Source organism: Podarcis bocagei (genome assembly GCF_964188305.1).
Source record: "Podarcis bocagei genome assembly, chromosome: 3".
In the NCBI taxonomy this organism is placed as follows: domain Eukaryota; kingdom Metazoa; phylum Chordata; class Lepidosauria; order Squamata; family Lacertidae; genus Podarcis; species Podarcis bocagei.
Genome location: NC_138127.1, coordinates 80,301,300 through 80,317,566, shown reverse-complemented (window position 1 = coordinate 80,317,566; position 16,267 = coordinate 80,301,300). Strand labels below are relative to the sequence as shown.

The 16,267-nt window shown below is 43.4% G+C and overlaps 1 protein-coding gene across 1 annotated transcript; it reads left to right on the top strand.

Annotated features, from left to right (window-relative positions):
* The first annotated feature begins 151 nt into the window (after positions 1-151).
* Positions 152-13,223, top strand: LOC308582682 (mitochondrial amidoxime reducing component 2-like). Its single transcript, XM_081186102.1, has 7 exons — positions 152-546; positions 2,438-2,611; positions 3,945-4,107; positions 5,263-5,403; positions 8,888-8,949; positions 9,025-9,096; positions 12,571-13,223. Exons 1-7 carry the CDS (start codon positions 287-289, stop codon positions 12,698-12,700), a joined length of 1,002 nt encoding a protein of 333 aa, XP_081042228.1. The 5' UTR covers positions 152-286; the 3' UTR covers positions 12,701-13,223.
* Positions 13,224-16,267: the final 3,044 nt, after the last annotated feature.

Below are 16,267 nucleotides of genomic sequence, written 5' to 3'. Positions count from 1 at the left end.
AACGGTGAGAGTAAGCAGACATGCACACGCTTGGGTTGCAATCCCGTAGGCACTTACCCAGGAGTAAGTCTCACTGAACTCAATGGGGCTTGCTTTGGAGTAGGTCTGCCCAAGAACGCAATACCAGCTGCCATAGCGTCTGGATAAAGGCGGGGGCGCCTGCAGCGACGGCGCCTGCCAAGCGAGAAGCTGGCCAAGGAACCGGGCCGAGGGAGGCATGGCCCGGCCTAGGCCCGCCTCGGGTTAAAGTTCCCCCGCCTGCGACACGGTTTCCCCCTCGGCAACCATGGCCGCGTCGCTAGGCCGGTTCTCGATGCCGGCGCTGCCGTCCTCCCGCCTGGCCTTGTTCTGCGCCTCGGTCGCCGTGGTGGGCCTGGGAGCCGCCGCGGCCTGGCGCTGGGGCCGGCGCCGCGCACGCCGAGAGCTGGTGCGGGTGGGCGCCGTGTCCAGCCTCGCCATCTACCCGGTCAAGTCCTGCCAGGGGCTGCCCCTCGAGAGCGCCGAGCTGACCAAGCTGGGCGTCCGCAGCGGAGACCTGCGCGACAGGCAAGGAGAGGGGTGGAGGGCGCAAGAGCGGGAGGGAGGAAAATGACGAGGCTCCGCTTCCTTTCGAGAGTTGAGGGGAAGGAATGTGGGGCCGGGGGCGGAGGAAGGGCCGCGTGTGTGGTTAGTCCGTCCTGGGGCGACTTGAAGACTAACGGGCTTCTAAGGGCACCATAAAGCTCTCGCGGAGCGCGGCGTCCGCTTCCTTCTCCCGCGCGCCTGTGCAGGCCGCTGCAATTCTTCACGCGTGGGACAAATGAGGCCAGTTTAGCGCTTCCCTCCCTTATCGGTGTGAGAACCGTGTTGGTTCCGGGGTGTCTGCGCGTCGTTTTTTGGGGAAGGGGGCGGCCCTATTGCAGCTGCTACCCGCGCGCAACGAAGCTTCTTAGGACCCTCGCGCTTGCAGGCGAAGCCCGTTCTGCCCTGAGTGGTGCTGCTGTTGCTACACGTGTCCCAGAGCTTCAGTCAGGCGGTGTCCGTGGGGAATTACAATCTGGAATTCTATGACGTTTGTAGTCTTATTTATTACATTTCTATACCGCCCTTCATCCGAGGATCACCAGCTGTTTGCAATATAAAAACACAAAAATGCATAACATAGTAAGGTAAGGTAAAGGACCCCTGGACGGCTGAGTCCAGTCAAAGGTGACTATGGGGTGCAGCGCTCATCTCACTTGAGATCAAGGGGGCTGCCATTTGTCCACAGATAGCTTTCCGGGTCATGTGGCCAGCATGACTAAACTTCTACTGGTGCACTGAGGACCGTGAGAAGTTCCTGAGTGCATGGAAACACCGTTTGCCTTCTTACCACATTGGTACCTATTTATCTACTTGACCTGGTATGCTTTCGAACTGCTAGGTTGGCAGAAACTGGGACAGCAACGAGAGCTCACCAATCGGTAAGCCCAAGAGGCTCAGTGGTTTAGACCACAGCGCCACCCGCATCCCTTGCATAACATAGTAACAGCGACAGCAGCACCACCCCCAGTTTAAAAGGCCTTGTTGTTGTTGTTGGCATCCATCTGCCAATGGAGTGTGCCTTTGGGGTTGAAGGAGAATTACACTGCCAGTGGGTGTAGAGACCGATAGGGGAGAGACATGTTTTGTTGCAGCTGGGTCAGATGAAGGCATCCAGTTGTGTTCTGCAACAAACCACTTCATTTATCAATAAGGATGCTTGTTTTGATAGTGTGTTAAAATATTGCTATAGGTTTATAGGTGCTAGCATATGGGGCATCAAAGCTAGACACATGTGCATTTAAGCCAGACCCAGTGTGTAATTAAACTGTGTGCTAGACTTAGCTAATCCCTCAATTAAGATAAGTGTCAAAAGCCAATTAAGCCAGGACATGCCTCCTGTGTGAGGTGTTACTTTGGAGTAATGAATCGTTAGCATTTCAAAGGATGAAAGGGTAAATCTCATTTGCAAATGGATGGGTTTCCTCCCTCCCTCAGCTGAGAGTTTAGTTCATAAATACAAGGCCAGTGTTTTAGGTAGGTGGCAGTTTAGAATGGCAGTAAGGAGCTAAGCAATGGAGTGGCAATGGGCTGGAGCGAGAGTCAAAAAGCAGGATGCTGATGTCTGTTTTGGATCCAGTGCTGTGTCTATGGGGGAAGCCAGAACCTCTTGGAATGTAATGCTGGAGATCCCTCCATGGTAAACTCCCCTTATAAACCTGTATAATTAAACCATATATCATAAAGACACCACAGTCTCTGTTGTGCCTCGTGATCTAAATGGAATCAAAGAATGCAGATAAGCACTCCTTGTAGTCCTGGAATCTTACACAACTTGGAGATTGGGGTGGCAGGTAACAATATTTTTCTCATGGCCTGTCAGCAATTTAGGTATAACATTTAAAGGATTAACAATTCTGTCTATGTTTAATCATAGATTTTGGCTGGTGATTAAGGAAGATGGTCATATGGTCACAGCTCGGCAGGAGCCTCGTCTGGTTCTGGTCTCTGTAAATTGTGAAAATGGTCTCTTAATCCTGAATGCTCCAGAAATGAAGGAACTGACCATCCCTATCACTGCTCCTAAGAACAATCCAGTGAAGACTTGCAGGTGATGAATGAATAGGTTTTAGTCTCTCTCTTTTTTAATCGGGCTGAAAACGTTACTTCCACATATTGTTTTCTCTTTGCCTTCTTGGCCTTTGTTGTTAGGTGTCACATGTCCCTAACTGTTCATGATGGTACTGAACAAGAGTCCAGTATCAAAGACAAAATAATCTGTGCTAGGACCTCTCTCTTAAAACCTGATTCATTATACTCTGATGATTATATCAAACATATTGTTTTAATTATGCAGACCTGATCACCGTGAGTTCCGCTGTTTTGAGATTTTTCTAGATAATGTTTTATGGATACTCCAGTTTGCAGGAGGTTGGAATAGATTACCCTTGGGAGTCCCTTCCAACACTATGAGTCTATGATTCAAATAAATAAAGAAGTAATAAGGCCCACAGGCTAATGTGCCCCTGCTTGATTCATTTGTGTTCCCTACCTGAATTCCATTTCCCCCTTCTGTACTTTCCCACTTCAAGGTGGGAATACAGTGGTACCTTGGGTAACACATGCTTCAGGTTTTAGACTCTGCTAACCCAGAAATAGTACCTCGGGTTAAGAACTTTGCTTCAGGATGAGAACAGAAATTGTGCTCTGGTGGCGCAGCAGCAGCAGGAGGCCCCATTAGCTAAAGTGGTACCTCATGTTAAGAACAGTTTCAGGTTAAGAATGGACCTCCAGAACGAATTACATTCTTAACCTGAGGTACCACTGTATATCTTAAGGCTCACCCAAGTTCATCAAAAGTAGAACTTTGAATAGGACAATGCTTGTTTACTAGTTCTGCATTGCTCGTCCTCTTTGAAAGCACATGATGCAGCTGACACCAACTTTCCCATTCAGCTAGCTAGTAATGTGTGCTTCATCCTGGAGAATAAAAGTCTTTAGTGCTACTACCTCTCATCTCAGCAGGAAAGAGTAGGGATGGGGGTGCAGATAAAAAGAGGGAGCTAATAGTGATGAGGCCTTGTGATGTTGAGAGAAAAGAAGTGTATGTTAAAAGAGTAGAGCACAGGAGGGAGGGCCAATAGAGAGAGGGATTTGTTTTTCTGTAACAAATTTAAATATCCAGACACACCTGAAGTGGTGTGAAGAGAAAATGCACAAAGGTGTGCAACGAGAAAAATAAAGTGAACAGCAAAGGGGTTAAAAATAAAACTGGAATAAAAACACAACAACATGGTTCTCTTGAATTAGTAAAGTAGACCTGAGGAAGATTTGAGTTGTACTCCCTTACAAGAGTGTCTTCTTTTCAACTGAGGATAAAACCAACGTCCTTACAATGGTATTACCTTGTGTAGCACCTGTCTCCATTTTGTAATTTCCAACAGGGTGTTTGGGCTTGATATTCAAGGACGGGACTGTGGTGATGAAGCGGCTCATTGGTTCACCACTTTCTTGAAGTCAGAATCATATCGGCTGGTACATTATGAGACCGACATGGCGCCAAGAAAATGTGAAAAGATTCACAAACCTTTTCAACCTAATGATGAGGTTAGATAAATAAATATTGTTTTATTGTGAGCATTAATCATTTGCCATCCTGCTTAAAAAAAATAAATCCTTGCCATATTTTTACATCTGAATTGATAGCTGATTTTAAAAATGTAAGTCAGGACTAGCCTGGGACTAGTCATCATTCAGCCCGGACACTGAGGTCCAGCTCTGAGTGCCTTCTGGTGGTTCCCTTCCAGCGAGAAGTGAGGTTACAGGGAACCAGGCAGAGGGCCTTTTCAGCAGTGGCGCCCGCCCTGTGGAACGCCCTCCCGTCAGATGTCAAGGAAGACATCTGACTCTTAGAAGACATCTGTTTGATTTATTGTACTTTTAATATTCTGTTGGGAGCTGCCCAGAGTGACTGGGAAAACCCAGCCAGATGTGCAGTGTATAAAATAATAATAATAATAATAATAATAATAATAATAATAATAATAATAATAATAATAAATAAATAAATAAATAAATAAATAAATAATACAACATAAATAATAATTTACTTGGAGCCCTTGGCCTTTCTGAAAGAGGATGAGCTGTAATGGCTAGACTAGGACCTAAGTTTAAATATCTGCTCCGTCATGGACAGCGCTATTTTTGTGGGGGGGAGGGGAGGTGCCTAAACTCACCATGAACACCTCCCTTGTTCTCTTATAATGGCAATGGCACCCATCTGAGAACTGCTGGAACTGAGTTCAGGCTGGGGAAAAAGCCATAGTCATGGAGTCATTCACTCTTAGCCAAACCTCAAAGGGCTGTTGTGAGGATAAAATGGAGGATGAGGGGAACTGTGTATTCTACCTTGAGCTCCTTGGAGGAAAGGTGGGGTGTAAATGCAATAAATAAACAAGTTAAAGTCTGAGAGACTGTTTTATCGATAGATAAGACTTCATGGGCTATTCATTGCATGGGATGTCACAAATTTTGTAACGTCTTCCTTGCATTCTAAGTACCGAAAGAGGGAAGAGATTAAGAGGTGTAAACTGGTGGGATTTTCCAGAGCTAATAATAAATGGCAAGGCAGCTTTTTGCTATTGCTGCTGAGGAATCTGTGGAATGTGCTCATGATGAATGCTTAAGAGGGATGCCAGCAAGATGCTTATTAACCTGCTATTGTAGTGACATTGGTAATATTTATGTATCTTTGCAACACAGGTTCCCTATAGTGACTGTGCTCCCCTCTTAATCATCTCAGACGCTTCAATGGAAGATTTAAATTCCAGAATGGAGAAGAAAATCAACATGCGACATTTTAGACCAAACATTACTGTTTCAGGCTGTGGAGCTTATGAGGAGGTAGAGAAAATGTTGTTTGTCTCCCTTTGGTTTCTAAAACAATTCATCCAAAATGTGTGCATGTTTAAAAAGAAACATTTTATGCGAGCATTTGGAAAAGCACCTGAGCTATAGTGTAGCAACTGTAGTATACAGTATGTATCTTAGAATATAGACAGTTGCAAGGATTTTATGTTGGCAGCAGAGGAGAAAGCAATCATTTCCATTTCCACTATTTCCATTTCCACTATTTACAAGATGCACTGATTTAAATGCAAACAGTAAGATAGGCTCTTCATTGAACCAATTTGTATTAATGAGCACCTAACCTAAATGTTTCACTTGGAGTGACATTATCTCTGGTTTCATTTTCATTTAAAAATAAGCAGTCCAGATAGAGGACACAGGGCAGAGGGATAGAATTTTAACCCATTCCTTCCTTACCATGATCCTGAAAAAAGATATATGCAGCAGTAGAACGGGTGTCGTTTTTTAATTTAAAGTAATAGGCATTGTGCAGGTATATTTCCAAGCCCTAAAAGTGATGAGCTTCAATGTTTCTTCTGCGTGACATTTCCTTTTGGAAAAGGATCTCCTTCTTAGGGGCTTGCATGCACATTCCACTTTATTCACTGGTTACTGTACTGGTTAATCTTTGCATAGCTAGCAGAAGTATTAGCAGACAATTCAGCAGTCAGTACCCTACTTAGATGCACCTCTAGTGTTGTGTGGTGCTGCATGGCAGCTACCCTAAGGGAAACTAGTATTCCCTCCATATAAACTTTCTAAGCATTCCTAGCAGAGCTAAGAGCTGGAATGCATATCAGTTTGTTATGGGTTCGCCTCTAAAAATAACACCTCCCATTTCCGTACACACACAATCTGCTGTTGAGATTTTATGTTCTCATTTTCTTTATGAGAAAATGCTTTGCATTTGGTTCCATATTGCAACCTTCTCAGCCAAGGTTATCTCACTTGGCCTTGAAATTTCCAAAGGTATTTTTCTCTCTGCTGCCGCCGCCTTATTTCTGAAATGTTGCAGGTCAGGATGAATCAGGATTTTCCAGTGTAATATGGTAGAACATGCCAAATCTAGGCAAAAGGCACAGTGTCAAATCTCCCCCGCATTGTGAATGTTTGCACAATACTGCTATTATAATGATGATAGTCTCTGGAAAGCATTGTAACAATGAGGGTGTGTGTACAAAACAGAAACCTTACTTATTTGATCACTAACCTGGTTGATTGGTTGGTTCGAAAGACAATGGCTTTCTCTAGGGACAGATTAATATCCCTTCAGCATTTTGGGGCACCAGCAGCTGAGCACACGGAAGGTAGAAATGCAAGTCCTGGAAAGTTTGGGCTAGAGTCACAATGGGCCCAAAGCGGAAGCTAATAAGCAGTTTCACATTAAGGCAGTATAAGAGATCAACAGGGGTGCAAAGGTGAGGTGGAAGCAAGGGTTTAAAATGAGGAACCCACTTAAATGAGGACAGCAAGAAAAAGTGTTGGGAAGCACCAGATAGGAGGGCAGGGGTGTGGATTCTGCACCCTCAGGTGTCTCACCACAAAGGTGAACCAGTGCAGAGATAAGGAGGCTCCTGCTTTGAGGCTGATCCTGCAAGAGGGGCCTAGATGACCCTCGGGTTTCTTTCTATGATTCTACTGAATTATGATACAGCTCTTTTGGAGGCTGCAGCATGGTTAGTTAGTTTATAGTGGTAATATTGCCATCTTGTGGTGAAGTGTGGGAGAAGCAGCTTTGGCAGCATGCCTGAATTTGGCATCATGCCTGACCTAAATTTTGAGCTCTTAACTGGGAGTAAAAGAATGGTGCCTCTCTCCTTCAGATCCTTAAACAGCTCATTCTAACCAATGTGAACTCCTACTCCTTTACCTCACTTCTTCAGATCCTCCTCCTCCTAGTCAACCCACACCATCTCTGCAACTGGCAGAGTGTCCGCCCTGTGCCTAAACATTCAGTGAAGCCCTCATTCAACCCAAAATGACATTCAGCCTTCCCTCAGAAGCAGCTGCACTGATTGTCAAACTCCAACTGGCTTTCTTCCCACAAGAATGGGAACTTTTACATAACCAGGCCATAGTGAGGATGAGATTGTGCATGTGCGCACACATTTGTGAAGGTGACTAGCTATTTGGGGAGCCATTGGAGACTGAGGGGAAGAATGGCTCCAGCTTCCCCTTCATTCTTTCCCCTCCCCACAATTCAGTTATTCTCTTTCATCTGTCCTCCATAACCCTTTTCTTTCTTTCTTGTGTGTTCCAGAGTCTTCTCTCATGCTCTCTGCATCTACATGCCTGCTCCCTCCCCTCATTTTCCCTCCTGAAGCATCTACCCAGCTGTTCACATGTACACCATGTGTCCCTCTTTCTTTCCCTCTTTATTTACTTGCTATAATGTAGGGACAATGAAGAAGTGATGATGCAGGGTAGTAGTCAACTAAGATATAGGTAAAGGTAAAGGGACCCCTGACCATTAGGTCCAGTCGTGACCGACTCTGGGGTTGCGGTGCTCATCTCGCTTTACTGGTCGAGGGAGCCAGCGTACAGCTTCCAGTTCATGTGGCCAGCATGACTAAGCCGCTTCTGGCAAACCAGAGCAGTGCACGGAAACGCTGTTTACCTTCCCGCCAGAGTGGTACCTATTTATCTACCTGCACTTTGACGTGCTTTCAAACTGCTAGGTTGGCAAGAGCAGGGACCGAGCAACGGGAGCTCACCCCATTGTGGGGATTCGAACCGCCGACCTTCTGATCGGCAAGTCCTAGGCTCTGTGGTTTAGACCACATAGTTGGGATTAAAATCCACTGTTATTAATGGACCTAACATGGCCATATTCGGCAATATCAGCAGGTCTACTTTGATTTAAACTGAATACTACCCACGATTGTCTTCACATAGGGGTCATGTAAAAAGCATGCAAGTCTCCAGATGTTGCTGAACTACACCACCCATCATCCCTGACCACTGGCCATGCTGGCTGGAACTGATGGAAGTTGGAGCCCAACCCACCTGGAGAGCCACAAGTTCCCTGTCCCTGTGCTATTGCAAGTTTTTGTCAGCATGTGGCGACTTTCAAGTTTTACCATATCGGGTTGCTTCCACAAAACCACTTTATCGCATGAAAACTGAGTTGGAAAGGGCCTTTTTGATGCCTCTTCCACTTAAAAACCAGTCATGGGAATTTGGTTTTGAAGAATGTAATAACTAGCCTTTCTGGCTCAGAAGAACAGTCCATGTAAGTAACTAGCCCATCTGCTAGGCTAAATAATTCCAGATGAGGCAAAAGAAAAGTACTAATATAATCCTTATTTCAGTCTTGTGGTTTAGCAACACCTGACCCTTTCATTAGAAAAAAACACATCATTTCCATTTTAGTTTTAAGCAGCTGCACATCAGCAAATAGGGGGTGAAATCTGTTGAACTTGAGTATGAGAAGTTTAGTATGAAAGTAAACACAAATTGTTGCTTGATTTTCCCTTAGGACACCTGGGGCAAAGTTATAATTGGTGATGTGGAACTGAGAGAGGTGATGGCATGTGGCAGGTAAGCTTGGGGTTGGCAAAGGGAATAATCAGCTGTTTGATCCTGTTTCCTACAAAATGTCGTTTGCCATTGCAGGTGTCTTCTTACAACTGTTGACCCAGAAAATGGCATCATAGACAGAAAGGAGCCACTGGAAACACTAAAAAGGTAAAGTATGACAGCAATCATGAACAGTTACACGTCTGGCATAGTGTTGGGGTGATCCTCATTTATTGCTGGCAGCAAAATGCTGGTCTGTATCTTCGCCAATTTAACCCAGGTTTACCTTTATGGGGGGTGGGGGTGGGATTGATTTGGGAAAACACTGTTGCCAATGACCTGCTTGTGATATCTCAATAACCCATTTGGAAGTTAGGCCCCTATCTGGAAACACCATTGCTCAGTAGATGAGTGGCACTGCTTCTGAAGCTAATCCTACGTACTGTGTTCCTTGAGACTTACACCCAAGTACCTTGTGTAGGACTGATGTGTATGCCACTTTTTAAAATTTAAAAATATGGCTTGTATTTGGGTAGTATGCATTTATGTCCATTGACTTTATCTTCCTGCATTACTGCATATATTTCTAGGCCTTCATACATGATGTTCAGCACTGAAGGTAAACGAGTTCACTTGACTAGAGAAAACTCAGAGTAACTTCTAAGTTAAACATACAAAGGATTGCTCCCTGAGTCAAATATCTTTTTTAACTTTTCGGTTTTGGATCAGGGTATTAAGAGGCAGCCAGTGATCTAGACTACCATTTGAAAGTAATTTCATGACTGAACCTCCGTCAGCTTCAAACTGATGCTCAGAAAACAGGTATAGCTGCATCTAATGCAAGCAATTTGCGTACAACTCCCCTTTTGCATGATATGCTGAAGATCCCATTTGGGGGATAAAAAGCAATGCAACAATCCTTGCCTATTGAGATCAATAAGGTGTCTTCACTGTACTCTTTTCGGTGCCAGCTAAAAGCATTCCTCTTTAGACAAGCCTACACAGAAGCTTAGAAAGTTGAGGCAACTTTAATCTGTTTTAGTATTTTAACTTTTGTTTAATTTAAAGTAGGGTTGTAATTTTTCTTGATTTTACTGTTTTGTCTTTTGCAAACTGATTTGGGTCCTCCCCCCCCCCCAATTGAATGGTGTATAATTTTTATGAAATATGCAAACAAACAGGGGTTCAAATTTGGATCTGCTATGGGTCAGCTAAGCCGTGCGGAGACTGTTTTTGCTTGAAACCTCTCCATGCTTATCTCAAATGTCTAGCAGTGTAATTTGCCAAGTCTCTGCACGGAACAGGGGTGGTAAACCTGTGGTCCTCCAGATGTTACTGGACTCCCAACTCCCCTCATCCCTGACCATAGGCCATGTGTGCTGGTGCTGATGGGAGTTGGGATCCAACAGCATCTGGAAAGGTTCTCCACCCCTGATACAGAATGTCTAAGACAGCACTGGTAAACTCTACATTCAGTTGAAGCTGATGGGAAACTTGATGCAAACCTGAGGTTCCATGTGGCAAGCCATGCTAGATGCAACAAACAGGGAGAGGTAGCCTTTCACTTACATAACCTAACATGTAAAGTAGCCTGAGTGCTGCCCACTGAAACACCACGGAGTACTGTTGCTATTACTTCTCCTAATATTGTTGTAAACATTTATTTAGCATCAGTAATGCTGCTTAGTTCTGTGACTGCCTCTTCTGGTATGTCCCACGGAGGACCTTACAGTCTTCAAACAAAAACATCTTGGAGGTCCCGGGCCACAGAGAGGTTAGGTTGGCCTCAACCAGAGCCAGAGCTTTTTCGGCTGTGGCTCCAATCTGGTGGAACGCTCTGTCACAAGAGACTAGGGCCCTGTAGGACTTGACATCTTTCCGTAGGGCCTTCAAGACAGAGCTGTTCCACCAGGCCTTTGGCCAAGGCACAGCCTGACCCCCTCCTTTGGTAATTCTACCTAGAACTCTAGCCCAATGGTTGCCATAAATTTGATGTGAACTGATTTTATAATGAATTGATTTTAGAATGCTGTATTATTTTATTGTTGTTAGCCGCTCTGAGCCCAGCTTCGGCTGGGGAGGGTGGGATATAAATAAATTATTATTATTATTATTATTATTATTATTATTATTATTATTAACCCTAAGTATAGTACCCTTAGAAGAGCAGAATACGAAAGGCATTTTCTTAGTTAATTGTAGTACAGTTGTGCAACACTAATTAAATTATGCTGCAACAATTATTAATTCATTCACTCATTGCATTACATTTCTATACTGCTCCCCAGTAATTTCGTGTGAGCTTGTTGATTAATTAATTAACAGTACAACTCAAACAAGAAGTAAGTTTTAATTGAATTCAGCAAGACTTACTCCCACATAAGTGGAGTAGGATTGCAGTCCTAAGCATTATTTGATTAACCATTTCAGGCCAGGTCTGAAAATTAAGGGGAAACTTGGATTTTTTAAAAGTCAGTTTTGGTTCCGGCAGATTACCATAATAGGAAATGTAAAAGAGTACATTAAAAACAACAGTTACCATCTTGCAATGAACGTTAATTGAAAGTTATCTCATGCTTCCCTCAATATCTCAAAAAAGGCACCACTATTGATATTTTGGTAATATACAAATGCATTTAATTGTATTGTTTAATTAATCATCTTCCTCTAAAACTATTAATCAGCCAATAAGTCTTGCTTGGCTGACTGCTCTAATGATAACACAGAGGATCTCACAGGTTTCTGTCCCATAATCTGGTCTATCATATAACATTATCCGTCTAAATTTGCAGTAATAAAGCTTGAAGGTCTTATGCAGCACAGCCAGCGTCCAGGATTTTGCTAAGCCTTTAAGCCATTATAAATACAACTAAGTGTAAACTTTCAAGGGGGGCACCATAAATTTGGGCGAGAGAAGGTCTTCCGCAATCATCCCAAGAGCTCATCTGGCAAATGCAAAGTGCCTTCCTTGTCTGCGTGGGGAGAGTTTAGCATGACAGGACACTAAATCTCAGCCAAGTAAATGGTGAAAAGAAAATAATTCTCCTACCACTCTATCTCCACAATGTCCAAACAGCAAAAGTGATTCCTACCCCTCCATGCCCCCCATCAGTTACTTGACAAGCCCACAGCAGCCAGGGAAATAAATTTCAAAGTACCCAAGAGGTTTTAAAAGCCATTTTAACTCTTTCAGCTCCCTTCACAATTCACTTTTGTAAGACACCTTAGGAAAGCGAATGAGATGCTATTCTCAAAAGATGGAAGACTCTGCACGTCATTTAAAGTACCACTGTTACAGCTACAGACTTGGAACGTCGCCATGCGAAATACTTTTTCTTGAGTGTTGTTGCCAGGATTAAACCTGCTGCGTGAAAAGCAGGTGCCCTGGCAACTGAGCTGTGGTCCCTCCTTAGAAGAAGTGCAGGATAAAAATAAATAAATGTAAAACTGGACCCTATGAGCCCCCTCGAAAGTTTTAAAATGTGGGGCAGCTGTGTGAAGAAACAGTCACATTGTGTGGGTAAATTTAAAGGTAACAGTGTTTTTCTCACAATGTTCCTTCACAATGTAACCCGTTTCTTCACATGCTAACAGTCCTTTGCCATAATTTCACTAATAAAGGTCCTATTTTTTTCTTTGCAGCTACCGCATGTGTGATCCCGCGGACAAGCATCTCTACAAATCTGCCCCCTTGTTTGGGAGCTTTTTCACAGTATCTAAACTTGGAACCATTAAAGTTGGAGACCCTGTCTATAAGATAATCGAATATTAGGAAGGGGTCAGAGGACTCTTTGCCTTAAAGTGCTTATCTGTTCAGCAGTTGCAATGTTGTTATCATAGGGCACAAACCAGCCAAATTTCAGCATTTAAAAATTCCTACTGATATCAGTGAAAGAAATTTAAGCACCTATGTGTCTTGTTCATTCATGTGCCAAGTGTTTAGTTTTGGCTAATTTGTGCCCATACTTCCGGCCGGTTATAATTTTACTTGGCTTCTTAGAGAAAAAGACCTGCATTGTAATTTGTAACTCAGATTCGTATAATGTTACCAGATAATTGTTTATTACCAACATTTTGAACTGAACTCTCAAAAGATGCCGAAACTTTATGGGGGTGGAAACAGGAGTCCTGTGGTATACTGTGAAGACTAACAGATATTTCTTTGTAGGCAAGATCACTTTGTTATACCCATGGTGTTATCCTTAGTGTCTCTCTCTTGTTTTTTGGTCACTGTTTTGGAAAGGCAGCATTTAAAATAGATAAATAAATAAATATATATCTGTTAATTGATTATATCTGCACATGGCATCATAATGAACTATGTTAAATGTGTCCAGGCCTAATGTTTTAGACATGCCACAGCTCATAATTCTTACTGCAGGGAAGGCCATGGTCCTTGGAGGGCAATCTGAGTTAATCTGTGATAAATGGTAGACTGATGGATCAATGATGTGTTTGATAAGACTGTGTTTGTTCATGGGAACAGATGGCACCCACCTGCAAGTTCATTTGATTTGAATGAATAGTCACAATTAGAGAGACTGCAGTTAAAAAACATGTGATCCTTGTGTTGTATATACATTTGAAGACACTTTGTAAAAGGCATTCTTGCAGTGCAATCATAAACATGTTTATTCAGAAGGTGAATTCATTGGGGCTTGCTCCCTAGTAAGTGTGCTTGTGATTGCATTTACTCGGGAGTAAGTTTTGTTGAACTGGGAGGTACTTCTGGGTAGACATGTGTAGGATTACACTGTTAGTGTCGCCTGTGAAAAGACCTAACTTTGAGAGTCCTTCCTGAAAACCTGAACAGTAGATTCAGCTGATACTTAAAAAGATGTACTGCTAACTTTATCAGCAGCCCAGTGCTGCTCCTCCCAGCACAGAGAGACATTTTTAAAAATTAAGGCCAGATCTAAATAAAATGTCACACAGTGCTTAAACTATTAGATGGACACTAAGATCAATCTGTAAGGAGTTTGGGGGTGGGGAAGGTGTGAATAGAAATGGCAAAATGCTCGTGTGCCAATTCCAATACTAATTTTAGTGATCTAAGTTAAAGTGGAAGGCAAGTGTAGTGAAATACCAGATAGAGTGAACCCCTAGAGTCCATTTTGGGGGCCTAATCTGGCCCAAAAAGCTCAACAAGTTCAGTCCTAAAAAACAACCTTGTTCGGCCCTCACGCATGTTCACTTCATCAAATCTGGCCCTCTTTGAAAAAAGTTTGGGCACCCCTGCCCTAGAACAAAAAAAGAATGAAGTAAATATGCTCATTCTTACTTCCACCCTGGGGTTTGGACTTTGCAGGTGGGACGTCTATGCATGGCATTGCATTAGCCTCAGTTATTAGTCCTTGCATAAGTAGACTGAGGCGACAATTCCAATCTTCTTTAACCTGGGAGCAAACCCCATCAAATTCAACGCAAGTTACTTATGAGCATATACAGTTAGGGTTACACTGTGAGGTTGCAATCCTACACACTTAACTTGGGAGTAAGTCCCTTGAAGGTCAAATGGTGCTTACTTCTGAGTAGATATACCTAGGACTGCACTGTTTGGCTGCAATTCCAAAGCACTTATTTAGGTATAAGTCCCACTGAATGCAGTGGTTAAGAAGGAATCACTACAGCCCAGTGATGGTAGCATTCCTCCAAGTTTTGCATGGACACCATATATTAATTTATATGCCCAAGGTATTTAGATCAGGCATAGGCAAACTTGGCCCTCCAGATGTTTTGGGACTGCCACTCCCATCATCCCTGACCACTGGTCCTGTTAGCTAGGGATGATGGGAGTTATAGCCCCAAAACATCTGGAGGGCCGAGTTTGCCCATGGCTGATTTAGATCTTTGTAAGACAAAAATGCTCCATATTCTGAAGTGCCCCCATTGCAAAATGGAAACCCTGTTAAGTCTCATCGATTGTATTTCTACCTGGTGGCCCCCTCCTTTTGTTCCTTAACTATAGATGTGACACCCAAGAAATGATGGCACATGAGGCAAGAGAAACAGATCAAAAAGGGGCCACCATTTTAGCTTCTTGCTTGTTGGTCTGTGTTCAGAAGAGTGGGCTGGCTATAGCAGCCTCGCTAGCCTTTGAGCGCATGCTCTGTGGGCTCCCTGTGACAGCTGCCGGGATCTTCTTTCTTTCCTGGAGCTCTGGTTAGCGTCAGTTAGGAAAGCTTTTGGTAAACAACTGACTAATTGATCGCTCAGCTTTCACATAGCTACCGCCGTGCTGCGCCCACATCTGTGTACCGTTCCTGTCACCCTCATGCCATAACATTGGAGAAATGATGGCTGTTTCTTGGAGATTCTTCTGTAGGCCTCGTTGCCAAGACCAAAGCTGTAATGGTTTGTTATTATGACCTTTTGTTATTCCATTAGGGCTCAATTGCTCGGAGAAGAAGGGAAAAAAGACATGTGCATACTTTAGGAAAGTTTTCACCCTTTCCATTGACCTGACATCACAGTTTATACTAGAAAATGTATTAATGACAAAGTAGTGTTTTCATGTCAGGAGGACCAACTTTAACAGCTATAATCTGCCCTTAGTCATCATAAATATAAATGTATTGGTAAAACAGCTCTTGTTAATGCAGCCAAGATAAATGCTAGGCTATATTTCAAACCAATTGAAGCGCACAGAAAGAGAGGCTCTGTGTGTGTGTGTGTGTGTGTGTGTGTGTGTGTGTGTGTGAGAGAGAGAGAGAGAGAGAGAGAGAGAGAGAGAGAGAGAGAGAGAGAGAGAATGTGTGAGTCAGCTGAAAAACACACTATTGTCAAATGGCTGTTAACATGATTCCGCCTTTGCTTGTTTTTCTTTTTGTAGAGCAGTAATTATCTACTTGAGGCCTTTGGATTTCTGGAAGGAGAACACAAATCTTTAAGCTAAGGAAAGGACCACTTATAGGCAGTGATGTGGTGCTAGATTTAGAAGTGTAGCTCCCATCGCCATGTCCCCACTAAGGTTATACCTCAGACAATATCTGACCAAAGCTTCAGACTTGATGGAATAATGGCTGTTGATACTCCTGCAAGATGCTTTCATGGGGGGTGAAATATTATTAAGTCCTTCAGCAAAAACTCCACATTAGACTGTTTCCCCTCAGTTAAGGGTGGGGAACCTTTTTCAGTTTGGTGGCCACATTCTAGCTCAGTTGGTTAAGGTGTGGTGCTGATAACAGCAAGGTTGCAGGTTTGATCCCCATATGGGACAGCTGAATATTCCTGCCTTGCAGGGGGTTGGACTAGGGCCCCTTCAAGCTCTTCAAGTCTATGATAATTTCCCATGGACCACCTTCCAAGGGTCACATAGCCCTGGTTGGTGTTGCAAAAG

What these genes read in the sequence shown, in the direction of transcription:
- LOC308582682 (XM_081186102.1), top strand. Translation starts at nt 287, where the DNA reads ATGGCCGCGTCGCTAGGCCGGTTCTCGATGCCGGCGCTGCCGTCCTCC. An exon ending in AGCGGAGACCTGCGCGACAG is followed by an intron (nt 547 to 2,437) that starts GCAAGGAGAGGG and finishes GTTTAATCATAG; the next exon opens with ATTTTGGCTGGTGATTAAGG. An exon ending in GCTGTGGAGCTTATGAGGAG is followed by an intron (nt 5,404 to 8,887) that starts GTAGAGAAAATG and finishes ATTTTCCCTTAG; the next exon opens with GACACCTGGGGCAAAGTTAT.